General features: G+C 51.2%; 3 protein-coding genes across 3 annotated transcripts; 1 reads left to right on the plus strand and 2 right to left on the minus strand.

Annotated features, from left to right (window-relative positions):
• Window positions 1-700: 700 nt before the first annotated feature.
• On the minus strand, window positions 701-2163 carry NCLIV_039190 (putative BTB/POZ domain-containing protein; the record flags this gene model as incomplete). Its single annotated transcript, XM_003880828.1, has 6 exons — window positions 701-886; window positions 998-1222; window positions 1334-1488; window positions 1578-1739; window positions 1859-2044; window positions 2148-2163. 6 exons carry the CDS (start codon window positions 2161-2163, stop codon window positions 701-703), a joined length of 930 nt encoding a protein of 309 aa, XP_003880877.1.
• A 4411-nt stretch (window positions 2164-6574) lies between these two features.
• On the plus strand, window positions 6575-8519 carry NCLIV_039200 (hypothetical protein; the record flags this gene model as incomplete). Its single annotated transcript, XM_003880829.1, has 3 exons — window positions 6575-7052; window positions 7460-7550; window positions 8216-8519. The coding sequence occupies 3 exons, from the start codon at window positions 6575-6577 to the stop codon at window positions 8517-8519; spliced, it is 873 nt and encodes a 290-aa protein (XP_003880878.1).
• A 1688-nt stretch (window positions 8520-10207) lies between these two features.
• Window positions 10208-11726, minus strand: NCLIV_039210 (conserved hypothetical protein; the record flags this gene model as incomplete). The annotated part of the gene is made up of 2 exons (XM_003880830.1): window positions 10208-10318; window positions 10770-11726. 2 exons carry the CDS (start codon window positions 11724-11726, stop codon window positions 10208-10210), a joined length of 1068 nt encoding a protein of 355 aa, XP_003880879.1.
• Window positions 11727-14884: the final 3158 nt, after the last annotated feature.

The raw sequence follows: 14884 nt of genomic DNA on the forward strand, positions 1-14884 counted from the left end.
TGAAACATCAGAAGTTGGTTCCACCTTGGGCTTGAACAGCGCGCTCTTCTTCGCTGTCGCAGGTCTTTCTCAGTTTGTCGGCCTGCCTGTGTACGCATACTACGGTACGAGTAATGCTAGTTTTGGTGGAGGAATTTAATTTTACTCGGAGCTTCCGGTAGGGATGCGGGCATACTGGGGTCTCTGTGTTGCCCTCTCAGGGTTGCTCAGCTTCTACATCTTCGTGCTGGATGAGAAAGCATGGAATGCATATCCTACTGACTCTGGCACGTCCGACAGACTTAGCGTGTTTCAGTGAAACTGCTTTGGTATGTCATTGAAACGATTGGTCTCCTTCACCGTTCACAACAGTATACAAGTACCGTGTAGACTTAGTGGAAGTTGAGCCATACTATGGAATTTGTACAGCGCATATTTGCACGTCCTCGATGGCTTGCACACTACGGAAATGGAATCGAGCCTCCTTTCGATATGGCCACTGTCATTTCGGGTTTCATACGAATTCAATGTCACTGCAAAACATCTTGCAAATCATTTCACAAAGGAAAATTCACACTTGCTTCACTTCCTTTGTTGGTGCTTCCATTAGACGGAAGTTAGTAGAGACAGACACCGGAGCGGTTGAAGCAGAGCCACGTAGAGCTTGCCAGAGCGTCCACGCATTTGTATGTTTCAAGTAGGTTTGGCCTGCGACAAGCATTTACGGACAATACCGAATGGCGTGAATGGCGGGGCTAGTCTGACGAGACAAAAATTTGTACTGGAAGAACATACCGGCCTGTAGCAGCTTCTGCGAACTGATCTGTTCAGCAAAAACCATGATATCGGCGATGGTGTAATGATCCATGTTTTGAATCAAAGCGTCCTGGCATAGGTCGCCCAGGCCCTGCGTAAGAAACCACAAACGCTGCCAGGTACAACCACGACAGTTATTCTCATCGAGGCGCACACCCTCGGGCGCACGAAAAAGGTAATGCCCGATTGGCGGGGTGCGTACCTTTATATCGTACTTGTCGGCGGCAGCGAATAGTTGCAAAATATCTTGGATTTTTTTTCTTTTGTCGCCATCCTTGCCTGCCTTCGGTGACCCGTCCAGCAGCGAACAGCGATCATAGTGGATAAAATCCAAGATTTGCTTGGCGATATGTGGAGAGAACTCTTCGAAGTTGATTTCTGATTCAGAAGCCTCCTTGAATTTACCTTCCAGCATTGCCTGGAGCACCTGAGCAGGTTCAAATGCGCCGCAAAATTGACAAGAGGTGTGGGATTTGAGATCAAGGAAAGTTATCCCAGCGCGACGCCTTTCCTCTCCACAAGATGCTGCAGCGTTTACCTCTGAACGGGCGGCAAGCATGAAGCGAGAGGCTCTATAGATTTCTTTCCCGCAGACTACGGAAACATCACGGGTCTCATCCCTCTCGCAATACTTGACGATGTCTTGTTTAAATGAATTATCTGTCGCCTTGCCGCTGCCTCTCAGCGGTCTTGCTGGGAAGACACCAAAAAGGACAGGCGGAACTGTCAGCGATCGAGATTTGGTGATCAGTTGCCCCGCGATCAAAGCCACTTAGGCTTACATGACGTGAGTTCCATCGCTATTTGGACCTCGCATTTCACTCGAAGAGCACCCTCGACCAGCCATTTTTGTATACTAGCGTCGCTTGGGGAGTACGAAAACCTGCGGCCGTCTCCTCCCCGGAAATATTTCTTCAACGGATCGCCGAGGCGCGTTCGTGGAACTGAGAAAAACATGTTGGATATACACACAACCGGCTGCCGATGTGTATGAGGAGCGCAACAAACAACAAACGTGATTCCCCAGCGTGGGTGAAGCAAAACTCGTGTTTATGCGGATTACCTGGCTGGTCTTCCTCATCTAGGAAGCAAGCAGACCACTTTGCGACGACGAAATCCTTAGAACCGCGATACATAAGAGAGATATCAATGCTGTTAACAGAGCTGTGTTGTTTCTGTCCGTTTGGAAACAGCCAGAGTGCGAAGTCGTGGAATGTGGTGCTCTCCAGTCGGGTGCATCCATCAGTCACTAGAAACAACACACACGCACACGTGTGATCGCCATTGTCCTTCTGGGTTTTGGTCGATCCCTCATTGCGCCACCTGCGGTTGCTAAGCTCCCGCACTCTTACGTTCATTTTGGGCCATTTCTCGAAGGTCGAGAAAATCTTTCACCTCCCAAGTGTATGTAACTGTCTCCCAGTGCATTTTCGTCGTCACAGCTTCCATTTGAGCGACCAATCATGCAAAAGAAGATGTTAATGAGGACGTTTCCCGGTCTAACAAGACCGTGCATATACGATTTCCAAGCAAGTACAGCGTGCGAGGCGTTTTTGCGTGCTGTTATATGCTACAGCAAAAACCTCTACGCAGACTAGAGAACAGCTGAGTCAATCAGTGAGAAACTGACACGCAAATTGACAAAGATTTGAAACGATACTGATTTCTGGAATCAACAAATTCGAAAGTGGTGGCTTTTTGGAGTGCCCAGTTCTTGTCGGACACCAGGGCACTGTTTCATGAGCCCGAAGCCACTGACGACTCCCAACAATGAAACAAAACGTACGGGGATAGCACAGTTGGAAAAAATCCATTCAAACAAGTTTACAAACAGACAAAATTCGACTGACAAGCCTCCGGACAAGTCTGTAGCGGTGCGCCCATAATGAACCGTCCGAGGATACCAACACTCTCAGTCCGCCGACCAACCGAACAGTTCCAGTCCCATCCTCAGCCAGCGATGGCGGCCAAGTAAAGCCTCCGAGACGGTGGGCACAGCTGAAAGTGAAAAGGCAACCCCGGACTTCGCACACCAACCCTAGATGGAGCTGCGCTAAAGCCGGCCTGACATTTCACTTCGCGGGCGAACTCGAGTAACACTAACCTGTGGGCGGTGTTCCGTGCAAGGAGTGCCATATTGCCGGCTGAAAGTCATCAGAGTCGACAACGTTTGACCGAATAAAAACTGTTCTTTTGCTTCTCTTCCCTACACCCAGGTTCCCCTTGGTGCGAACCTTGTTGCGCTGTTTACCTACTGTCCAACTGTTTACCCAGTAAATAAAAAACACAGTGTCCCCAGATGATCTTGATTATTATAGGTAGTGCTATTCCACAAGCGACTTACATCTTACATGGTAGACAAGCTACTATCTTATATCTTACTACCGGATTGGTGCTATGCTTATACTAGACTAACAGTGCTAATGACCACAGCTTCCAAGCAGACATGAAAACCGGTAGGATCTTGACATCCAACACTTTTAGCCCAGTGCACATAATTCATCGAACAGTGCTTACCACTCTATATGAAGTTTGTTCAGTAGCAAGGCAGCGACTAGACGACATCGGGGAAGTGATACAAATCCAGAATTATTATCTACCGTGTTCTTCGTCGACTCCATTGACACAGTATCTAATTAGAGAATGTGACGTCTTTGGTCAATCCACGTGAACAGCTGCACCTTCGCTGGCGTCCGGCACTTTGCAAAGCAGAAACACTGCAGACTTACCGACGGGGTTGTGGCAACACGGGACCCCACGGTGAGAACTTGATTCGAAGCTGCGTTTGAAAGAATCGTAGTTTCAGTTGTCGTACGCATCGGACTTCAGTCCCCTTGCAGGTGAGTGACACTAGGAACGGGAACGATTCTGTGTGGCGCCTGCGGACAGAGAGCGAGCAGGCGCCAACTTGACATTGCTGTCGGCGCAGACTTCATCCCTTCACAAAGGAGACCCTCCCGTCTCAAGAAATTGAGAGACGAGCTATTCAGTTATTCTTGGGGCGTTTGAGGTATGCATAAATTCGATTAAAACTCTACGATCATGCTCGTCATTTGAAGACTCTGAAGCTTTCTTTGGTATGACGTCAACATGTCACAGACTGCTCCTGCCTCTTGAAACAGGCTACCAATGCTATAAATATTTTTTGGAAACACCCTAAGTGAAAGCGTACTGTTGCGGGAGTCTGAGGTTTTCACGCGAAGACTTAGGCTGGTTGTTACGTGCGGTTGTTACGTGCAGCCTCGCTTCCTATCTAACAGTTCTTCTTGCTAACTGCTGCCATCTTCGTGAGACTAACCTATTTGGGAGCGGGATTTCCCCTGTTTTTGCTCTACGCAATGTACGGCCAGGACATTTTACACGAGCAGGCTATTTTGTAGTGGCAATGCTCCTAGGTACGGTTAGGGACCAGCAATCACAGGAACCCGGCTGCTCGGCTGAGCTCACGAGGCAGTTATGGGTGAATGCATGACGTTGCAGGTATAAAGGTGTACTACTCTGACTAGTTTGCAAGAAACAAGCCTGAGCACAGGGTCACACGCGTGTAGCTTTGTATTAGCCGTTGATGCCACAGGCACAACTCGATTAATGCCTCAAATCAGACGCACCCACTACACCAACGTCCACATCTGCAACATTCTCTACCGACACGTCACGCGGAGGTGCGTTTCCAGACGAATTTATTTCATGTGGGGCAGAAAAATTCACCCGCAAGAGAGTGATCTACACAATCATTCGGTGGTCAGGAGACGAATGCTGTATTGTGCTTTCATCGGCGACATAAGGAAGCTACACGGGCGTGTCTGACTGACAGGATATCCGCTTTGTTTGCTGACCTGATCCTTCACAGCTGTTGGCATCCTTTTTCCACCAGTCGAAACTTCCCAACGACGCGGATCTGACAACTCAGTCTTCCGTGTTGGCTCTCATCAGTCATCTCTAAGTTTCTGTGGAAGCGTAAACTTCCAGGTGTCCACACAGAGTCGCATGCGGCTGCAATCGCGGCCTGAGAACCGTTGTACAGACGTACACACTTGTGTAGCCTCAGCGTCATCGTGAAGTGAACAATCCACTCCTGTGAAGCGAAGTGTCTCGTATCGTGGCGCCAGTCAGTCCAATAATTTCTCCTGCGAGTTGCGGATAGGACGAACTGCCTGTCACAGTTGCATCCGCGCTGCGCCAATGCGCGGTGGCTCCCTTGCACATCTAACGGCGCTCTACTCCCATTACATGTTTGACCGTGCTAAACCTCCTCAAAATTTGGTACGAGATTGCACAATTGTTTGAGCAATTGACAAGCCCAAGACTTACTGGCGGTCACTTCAAAGAGAAACCGACTTCAGCGTGAAACGTCTCTAGACAGACAACCAGGTTCGTGCGCATGCAACCGTCAGGTTATACAAGATGTGCCATGCGCCCGGAGCCGTTGAGCCCGCTGATGATCGACAAACAGGAGACGATTCTCGGATGGGGAAGCTGTAATCGACAACCTGCCGCGTATCCTGCCTTGCCGAATAACCACTGCTATCTGCTAAGGTACTGGAATAATCGAACTTTGTGACAACAATAAGGTGTCAGCCTCGTTGAAAGTAACAGTTTCATGCGGAGACAGCTGTTTCCTTGGCACACTCGTTAATCGGGAGGTATCCAAGACACTCGACATTTCGCTTTCGCTTTTCCCCTGAATGCTATGCTGATTTTTCGTTGCATGGGTACCGGGCCATGAGGGAAGATCCACCACCAGTCAAACAGATGCCAAGCGTTTTGTGTTTGGTCTGTGCAGGCGCCAGCCTGTCCCTGACATCCCCTGTGACGATCACACCGACCGTTTTTTCAGCTGCCGAGCGGTGAAGCGTGTCGAGAGAGCCGTCTGTGTTCCGATCCCTGTCGATATCTTTACCAGCAAGACCTCACGTCTTGTTCGGCGCATCTTGTATTCCAGCGGAGGAACCACACACCGTACCACGATTCACTGGTTCGGAGTTTTTTTTTTCTGCAGCAGCCGCGAAACAGCTGCTAATCGAAAGTCGACTGTGCTTCTTTTCCCGGGGATTCTTCCCATCCTCCCTTCCTGTCGATAAGTTTCATGAAAAGCTTTCGGCTGCAGATGCCGGCACCCTCGCTGCGCGCTGGTGTCATGTCGGGCACCAGCCAGTCCCAGTGTCGGACATGCCTCTGTTGTTCGCCTTTTTTTCAACGCGAAGAAAGAAAGAGGCGGTTATCCTCGAAACTTTGCTTGTGGCAAAGGGGCGGACCATTTTCTTTGGGGTTTGACATGAAGCCCGCCTCAGCGTCGTCAGGTTGCTGTAGGCCGCTTCTACGGCTCGCCTTCCCTTCTTTCCACCAGGATCGCGAAAGCCGCTTCCTGCTCAAAGGACTGCAGGGAGTCTCCACTCAGTCAACTTATGCGTGCTGTGACATCTTCTGGAACTCCAGAAAACAGCGTGAAAAGGCGGTTTTAGTATGCGCGGGCTGCGTTGCCCCTCCTTCATCTTCAGCTCCACCGTCAGGTGCACGTCTTTTTTCTACAGCACCATCCAAGCCTCACTGCCCGCATGTCGATACGAAGAGACGCGATCCCTTCGAAGCTCTTGGTGGCGGATCCAGCAGTGAAAGTCACTCCTCTGTGTCAGCTAGACTACGGCCAAAGGTGGAGCGCCATCCGGGGACGTCGGGCGCACACACTGACACAACGCCGTCTCATGGGGAAGCTGGAACGCGAGACGATTGGGTCCCTGGTCTGTCTACAGGTGGCCAGAGCCACCGTGCCTCTTCGGCGATGTCGACTGTAAACACCGACGAAGTTCGGCACTTTAACCAGCTGAGTGGCGAGTGGTGGGATCATAACGGTTCTCTGGGAGCTCTGCATGACTTCAATCCCCATCGAGTGGGCTTCATTAAAAGCAATCTCCAGAGACTTTGCCTCTTCCAGGACATCCTGCGCCAGCGTCGACTGCAAAGCCCGGGAAAAACTGTACCTTCCGAGGAAACAACAGCGCGCGACACGAACAACAGGCAGGCCTTTCTTCATCCACGGGAGGACTTACCACACAGCTCTTCGGATGGAAGAGCGCAGCCCGAGAGGGACGGGGCCCCAGCTCGTGAGGGCCAAGGGGTACTGGAGGGTGTCAGAATCTTGGATATCGGCTGCGGCGGCGGTATCTTGGCTGAGGCAATGGCTCGAGACGGCGCCTTCGTCACGGGGATCGATGCGGCGGCAGACGCTGTCGGAGCTGCGGAAACGCGGCGTTTGAACGGTGAGATCGCGGATTCGGGGGAAATGACCCTAGAGAGACCATTCAGAAACCTCAGCTCGGGCAGTGGTTCACCTGTCTTCGCCATCGGAGCTCCCGCCGCAGGATATGGAACCATGTCTTTGCGTCAAAAGCAAACCGACGCCTCAGCGCTCGGCTCGTCGCGAAAACTGCGCGCAGACAGCAGTCGAAGCGAACGGGGGCTGAATAGCCGCTGTTTGGAGCTTTCCAGTGCAAAGTTTCCCACGTTTTCTTCCCACTCGGCGAGGAAGTAACGGAAGTTTATATGCGTAAATTGAAGATCTGTGACGGGGCTTGGATTCAAGGGCGCGAAACGCTAGGCGGGTGCCGAAGTACCGCGCATTTCCATGTGGCCGTAGTTTTTGCCCGTGTGCTGTGTGCCTTACCAGGCCCGTACGCTCCGGTTGTCAGAGACAGACAACGGTTCATTCACGATTCGCTCGAGGACTTCTGCACGGGCAGAATACAGCAAGCCACTGAGTACGTTGCTGCATGGCGAGAGAGGACAGCAAAACACTACTCGTTAGACTTTGGCTTTGTGTAAAGTTCGAGAGTAACGAACACATAGGCAGCTCCTTCTTCGTTCGTTGCCTTTTGTCAAATACGTTTCGCATTGACCCGAGGCTGTTCATCCCCGTTCTGCAAAAAGAGGTGGAGTCGACGTAGGGCAAGGTGCCTTGCGAAGCAAACGCGCACCACAATTTCACCTGCGCTACGAGGAGAGGCCGATCTGGTCGAGTTCGCACTGTGTGAATACAGATGGACTCGAATTTCACACTGGATGGACGCGGCTCCATGCATCGCCGTCAGTATGAACGCGGCTACTAACCCTCTCAGCAAGGCCGACTTGGGGCAGCAATCATTTTGCGTTACTTAGACACGGACTAGGCACCGGGAAGTGTCCTTAGTAGCTTATCTTGAACTGCAAGCGATAGCGGCACAAAAGCTTTTGGGCCTTTCTCTAGATCCAGCCGTAGATGTTCCACAGTCCCAAAGTCTGCTGTGTCGGGGACAGATATAGTTTCGTTCCAAGGACACAAATGGCGCAAAGAGGACGATTTCCAGTCGCGGCTCCTGTTGAATCCGCCACTGCTTGGGCCGCTAGGCGAGGCATTTGTGTGTGATGAATGCTTGATTTCGTTCAGAGGACCCCAGTCCAATTCCTTCCCGACCCCACCTCAGAGCCTGTTCGACGTCGTCGTCTGCTCCGAGATGCTGGAGCACGTGGAAGGAGGGTTGCGAGGAGTTGAGGCAGTTATGGCGACTGCGGCGCGGAAAGCCCTTGCTCCTGGAGGCCTGTTTGTACTGTCGACTTTGAACAGAACGCCCGAGAATTACCTCGTCTCTGTCGTGGCGGCGGAGCACCTCTGTGGTTTCATTCCGAAGGTGAGCAGACGGTTTCTTTCAGTCCGAAAGAAACTGTGCGCGAAGAATCCCGCAAATCGCTAGCTCGTACTGCGAGTGTTGTTTCATAAAGCGACACAGTGATAAGGGCTTACGACATGCACGGCTTTCGACGTACATGCACTCTTATGTTAGATCCATGCCCCAATCATTCTTTCGAACAGCCAACTCTAGGCAGCTTTAGAAAATTCTTTGGAAATATGGCACTGCTCTAGTTTAAAACGGCAAAACGAGTGAAGAGCATCACGAGAAACCCGCGTTCCTCCCCCGCGCTGGGCAGGTGGGCTCTAGACCCTCTCTGCTTCTGTGGCTCTTGTTTCTGCTGATCTATAGGGAACGCATGACTGGAATAAATTTCTTAAGCCTGAGGAACTACGGGAGATCGGCGAGAGACATGGCCTGCGACTGGTGGAGCAGCGTGGCTTCTTCTATGTTCCGTTTCTTCGAACTTTCATACGAGAACCCTTTTGCAGGTTTTCATTCGCAATGGCCTTTGAAAAAATCTGAATGGGACTAGGGACCAGTTTTTTCAGCCTCCAGGAAGCCGCATCCTGCGTGCTGCTGTTTCATGCTTTCCGTGCGAAGTGGATTACAGAAGAAGACTACTACACAGCGTTCCGCAGATGGACCGACCGAAGAGAAACATCATTTTTGACGTGCTGGCTTTGGCTATGCATCAGGATGGTGGACAAGACACCATGTCATCCCTCGATACAGGCGCTGTGCTTTCGCCACAGGAAACTAGTGCTGTCAAAGCTCGAAACCATTTTCCTGGGCAAGCTACGCATATACGGCTAGCTTCAGTTCTCTTTCTTGAGGAAACCAGTGATAACCGAAGTTTCTTGCTTTCGCCGTAGGGAAAACCTCTTGGGCTTGTCAGAGTTAGGAAGGAATCACACATGCCCGAAGATTCACCAGCATAGCACACGCATTGAATATTTAAGACATTTGGTCCGACTTTGCAACGGAGTACGACTGCCTGGGCGACGTTTTCCTGTTAATGTCCGACCAAAGACAGCCTGGATGGGAGCACGAGCAGAACAAAACGTTTCATCACCTCTCCGCGAACGTAATGCTCGGACTTCACGGGCCTTCATAGTTACAATCTTGCGTTATACCTACATGCATACATACTTGCTAGTTAAGCAATACACATGTTTATAGCTACACGAGTGTACACACTCTCCTTGCAGTTTCTGGCGTCTCATTCCCTGCGCAGCTTGGCATCGAATTTCGCCCGGTCTCGCAGGGGCAGCTCGCCATATCGCATGATCCGCATTTGCCTGCAACATGTAGAATGTAAAGTGCAGGGGTTTATCGGATTGTGAACGTGAGGAATAACGCAAAAGTGAAGGCGATGTATTTTCGACTTCCGTATACAGAGTGCGAGCGGTTTTCCGTATACAGAGTGCGAGCGGTTTTCCGTAGCACTGATCTTCTGAACCAGTCGGAACGTGCCGGGTGGAGGTTTAGCCACAAAGTGGTAGCTCGTCCGCACTGGCATGACAGGACACATATGCAGTGCTGTTTATATATGGATGAAGCTGATAGCTGCTGTACGACGGCAAGCAAACACACCAGATGCTAGCCACAGAACTGCTGTCACTTGCTGACACGCGACGTGTTGAGCACAAACAATATCAGGTCTAACCTCATTCAGATGGACCCCCTTGCAAATAAAACAAATTAACATAACTGAATTAGCATGACAACTTCGTACACTGGGCGGAGCCTTACGGAAGAATAGGACAGACGTGGGCGCTTCTGGAGTAGCCTGAGAGGAAACGCCAGGCCTTCTCGCACGCTGTCTCGACTTTCTCGACACTCCCTCCTTGGACCTCCTTCTGAGGGCATTTGCAGGCAAAGAGTGAACGCGGGTGGTAGACACAAGAAACGACAGTGAGAGTGATATGTCAATATGCGGCCCCGAGGATTTCCTCTCCTCAGTCCAGCTCCATCTAACATATCACGAGCTGGAGGAGGATCCCCTCATTTCTGATCGCATCTTAACGCGCATCTGTTACGGCCCTGCTTGCCTCGTCAATCTCGTACCGGGATGAATCTGACATGGCCCTGTTCCCCTTCCAGGCGATGAGCACCGTTTTCCGACGTGCTCGGGTCTCTAAGCCACATCGGAGAACTTCAGCCGCTGTAAACGGACCAGAAACTGGATCTATGAAGCGTTCGTAGAAACGGACAGCGATCAAATGCGCCTTTACACTAAGGAACGTCTTCAGGTGCTCGAGATTTACGAACCAGCACCAGTTCACGGCCGCTGCAAAGCCAGAGCCTCACCTTGCACAAAATACACGTTCTGTTCTTCTTCCACACGACGACTTGCTGATGCTGCTTCAGAGTCAGACGAGACGGTTCCCAGTGTTCCGCAGCAGCCAACGAGTTGACCGTGTCAGCCCCAGACCAACCATTCAAGTTAAATGGTCTTGCCGCGGACTCGACCTGGCCTGTAGCGACGGCAGATTTCCCAGAGCGTCCAGACTGGCTGAAGCTCTCTTTTCCCCCCACCTTTTTGAAATCCTTCTTCTGTGGTGCCGCTTCTGTTGGCGCCGTCACCGAAGAAGCTTCACTCGGCGTCCTCGAAACTTTCTTTCCAGATTGTTTCGTGGTGCTCGAAAAAAGACGAAGGCAAAATGCTGCTGGATTGACTATTCCACGAGGAGAAGAAGTCGCTGCCGAGCAACAAGCCGCAGACCAACACCGGCGTGCCCACAGCGGTTGTAAAGAAACATTACCGACAGAGGAATTGAACGGAGTTGTGTCTATAGAAAAGTGCGCAACTGGTGATGATCGGTCACAATTTTCAAGGACCCCAGAGGTAGAACACCGTCCCTTACAATGTACGCCTTGACCCGAGTGTGCATGCTGGCCCGGACGAGTATCGGGCACTGAGCTTCTGACGCGACCGTTGACGGTAAACTCGTCAGACTGAGAACGACTTATAGAAGAGCGACGTCCGCGGCCTTCCCAAAGCATGACATCTTCAGTAGCTTCTCGGGCAATGCACGAACTAGAAACCTGCGCTCTACGTGTCAGTTTCGTGACACGACGTGGAGCTCCTGCCTGGCGTTCAAAGAATTGCGAATGGGCGAAACTGAAAGTCTCCACGCCTCTCCGTGAGAAGGGCCAACGCGAGAGCGCCCGAGCTTTCCACCAGACAACTCCAGGGAAAGAGACTTCAAGGAGCAACGGCAACGGCCGTGCCATCGATCCTGTGCGGATGACGCAAGTGGCCATTGCAAAAGCGGTCAAAAGAAGCGACAATATTTCTCACGTATGTTTTATTTCAGCTAGGGGCTTTCGAAGAGAACTATAGATGCATTCCGACTTCCGTGCGATTCGGACACGCCGTACGACATCCTTGGAGACCCTCAGCTCGCGGATTGCGAGAAAGGTTACGTGGCCTTCTCTCGTACTATTTAGGAGCCATAAGGGAAAACTGCTGATTTCACAGTGCGAGGACGAAATACACCGTACACGGCGGTGAATACTCGCCATACATGGATGACACTTAGTGAATACTCGCCATACATGGATGACACTTAGTGGCAATATGAAGGCATCATGCATACACATCCGGCCTGAAGAGTCCACTGCAGACACCCCAGTTTGTTCTCGTGCTGAATCAACGCCTACAGGAAGTTTAATTTCACTGCAGTCGACACTTTGTACAGTTGTATGGCCGATTAGAACAAGGCATTCCTGAGAACGCCCGAAGGCAGGAAACGCGGCCGTCCACCGAAATAAAAACGAACTCATCTGCTGGCGTCGGGAGACTATCCTGAAATCGTTGTTTCTTGCCTCGAACGCTACGGCCCCATTGCACACGCATGCAGCAATTTGAGCGGGATGCATGCACCACTAGGCGATGCACATTTGAAATCACTTTCTCAGTCGGCGGGGATGAAGTGAGTGGTACAGAAAGAAGTGACAGAAGAACAGCGATGTACTTTTCATATAAAGTAGTCAGCATCGTTCGCTGGGCTTGGTACGGCCATCAGTTAGAACCTGTGGCAAGCTTTCTATATTCCACTAATATGGCAGAGCCGGCTGCCAAGCGGAAAGCCTTTGAAGACCCTTGTTTTTCGTGTGTACTGTTCTTTGTTACATAAAAATCCTCACTGTCGCTTCAATGCTCATATTTGCTCCGCTGCACACTGTGCTCAAGCTGCATGACACCGTCAGCCGGTGTCTAGACACCGCAGCGTTGCGCGAGTCCTTCCTGTCGAACGGTTGTACAGTCATTGCTCCATGAACTTCTGTTGTACACATCCAACATCTCTGAGGTCGAGCCACCGTACATGATGTATTTTCTAAAGACGGAACCCTCAGCTTCCTGGAGAGCAACTTGGAACTAATATCGGGAGCTTGCCGTCGTGTCACGTGCTGAAGTGGGGTACACGGGGTGGCGATCGTCCCTTTGCCCCCCTCCTCTTTCCAGAGGCCGTTGACGGCAGTCGCTCCTCCCTCCCCTGCCGGCGGAGTTCCCCGTGATCGCGTTTGATGGAGGAAGCGTGCCACAGCAGTTTCCTCTCTAGCATCGGCACATGCGTATGAGTGTAGGTGCTGACCGTGTGGCTCGCGGCAAATCGATCCGCTAAGTCATGCAAGCCGAAGATGAGAATTCACGGATAAGCACCACCTTGTACACAGTAAGGCAAGAAAACAGGATGTCAAGTTTTCTACTGGCAAGAAATCTGGTGGAAACACTCCGTTGCTGCAAGGAAAGTGCTGAGCCCTTTTGCCGATGCCTTCCTGGTGAAGTTAAGTGAGAGCCTTTAACGCTATTAGCAGAAAAAAAGGTTCGACTTGCCACTTCAAAACCGCGCAAAAATACTGGCAGGGGAAAAGCGCCATGAATAATTGCAGGCGTCCGCAGTGGAATCTAAACGGTTGGCCACTCTGCATGCTGCCTCTCGCCGAAGAAAGAAAGCATTTACTGAGGCTGACAACTCACGCGGTCCTAACTGGGTAGAAAGAGATGTGTCTGTGGGCTCCACCGCCACCTGACATTCCTCTCTCGTTGCCGCCCCTCCCCCTTGCTTTCCTTATCTCTCTCGGCCCTCTTTTGCAATATATCTGGCTCCTTTCTCGACCTCTCTCCCTGTGTGTCACACTAGGACGATGGTTCGAGCTGAACTGCGCCTGTACAGCCGCTGCAGTCGACTCTCTCTCACACTTGCAATTTAATTATCGTTTACTTGCCGATGAAGTGAACTACAGTAGGCATACATTCAGCTTCGCAGGAACCAGTGGCAGACCGTCTCATTGCGCCTCATAGTCTCCCGGGTTTAGTACTTAAAATGCAGTGCACCACATTCGCTTTTCCAACAGAACACAGAACTGCGGCTCCGTGTCCAAGGGCCATTCCCAAAGACAATGTTTCGACACGAAGAAATTGATGAAACTTTCCAGCCGGGAACTCCCCGGTACGAGAAATAGACCTGCGTGCCGCTCCTCTAGAGAATAACCCCCGTTTAGGTCAGAGAAACGAGCTTGATGTTGTACGCGCCCCGATCTTACACGCATGCTGGGCAGGAAAATCGAAGTACCTATTACCTGAGAATACATCTTCTGAAAACGAAAAGGGAAGAATATGGTTGTATAGTCTGTGGAGACGTCCAGGGCTGGCAACCACCTGAGTCACGACACACAGTGTGACGCTTCAGATTTTCGGAAGCCATCAGATAATGGCGTTTCCTCCCTCGATATCGTTTTGCCGGCTTCTGTGTCACCCACGATCCCCAACATACAGCGAAGAACTTGGGTCGACTTCGCACTGCCTCCGCACTCGCTGCTGACAAGGTTGCGGTGAAGCGCGAATACCCCGCAATTTCGCAAGCTGGGAAGAGCTGCAAGACACTTGGTAGCTGCGCCTCAGTATCGACATAGTAGGTTGCCATCCTGGCAGAGGCTGTCGGAAACGGCAGGTAGAAGGCGCATGCACTCTTGAAGGCGAAACTTGAGTCACCGTGCCATTATACCTGTGACGTTCAGAGCAGGTGACGACACGCTGTAGTGCCTTCTTAGTTTCCCAGATGGACAGGTCTTTTGAACGATAGAATTGCTCCGCTGCTCTCTTTATTCTGCTCGACAAAGTTTCACTCTGGTCAGCTGCGCGGCTGTTGCTCCCGGAGAAATATCTCATCTTCGAATTTCATTGACGACGACGATCAATCTTGAAGACCAGGAAACCGCGAGGCCTAAAATCACCTTGGGGTGCACCACGAAACCATTTGGTTTAGCGGCGTTGGATAACCAAACTAGCAGTCATCGCCAGGCTGAACTTGGATTACCGAATCAGACAGCGAGCCGTTTCGCCACGACAAAGATCGACCGTTTCATCAGACTGTTTCGCTAGAGTTCCCAATATTCCCCACCTGCGACAGCTGTCC

Source organism: Neospora caninum, chromosome IX (assembly GCF_000208865.1).
Source record: "Neospora caninum Liverpool complete genome, chromosome IX".
Classification (NCBI taxonomy): Eukaryota; Apicomplexa; class Conoidasida; order Eucoccidiorida; family Sarcocystidae; genus Neospora; species Neospora caninum.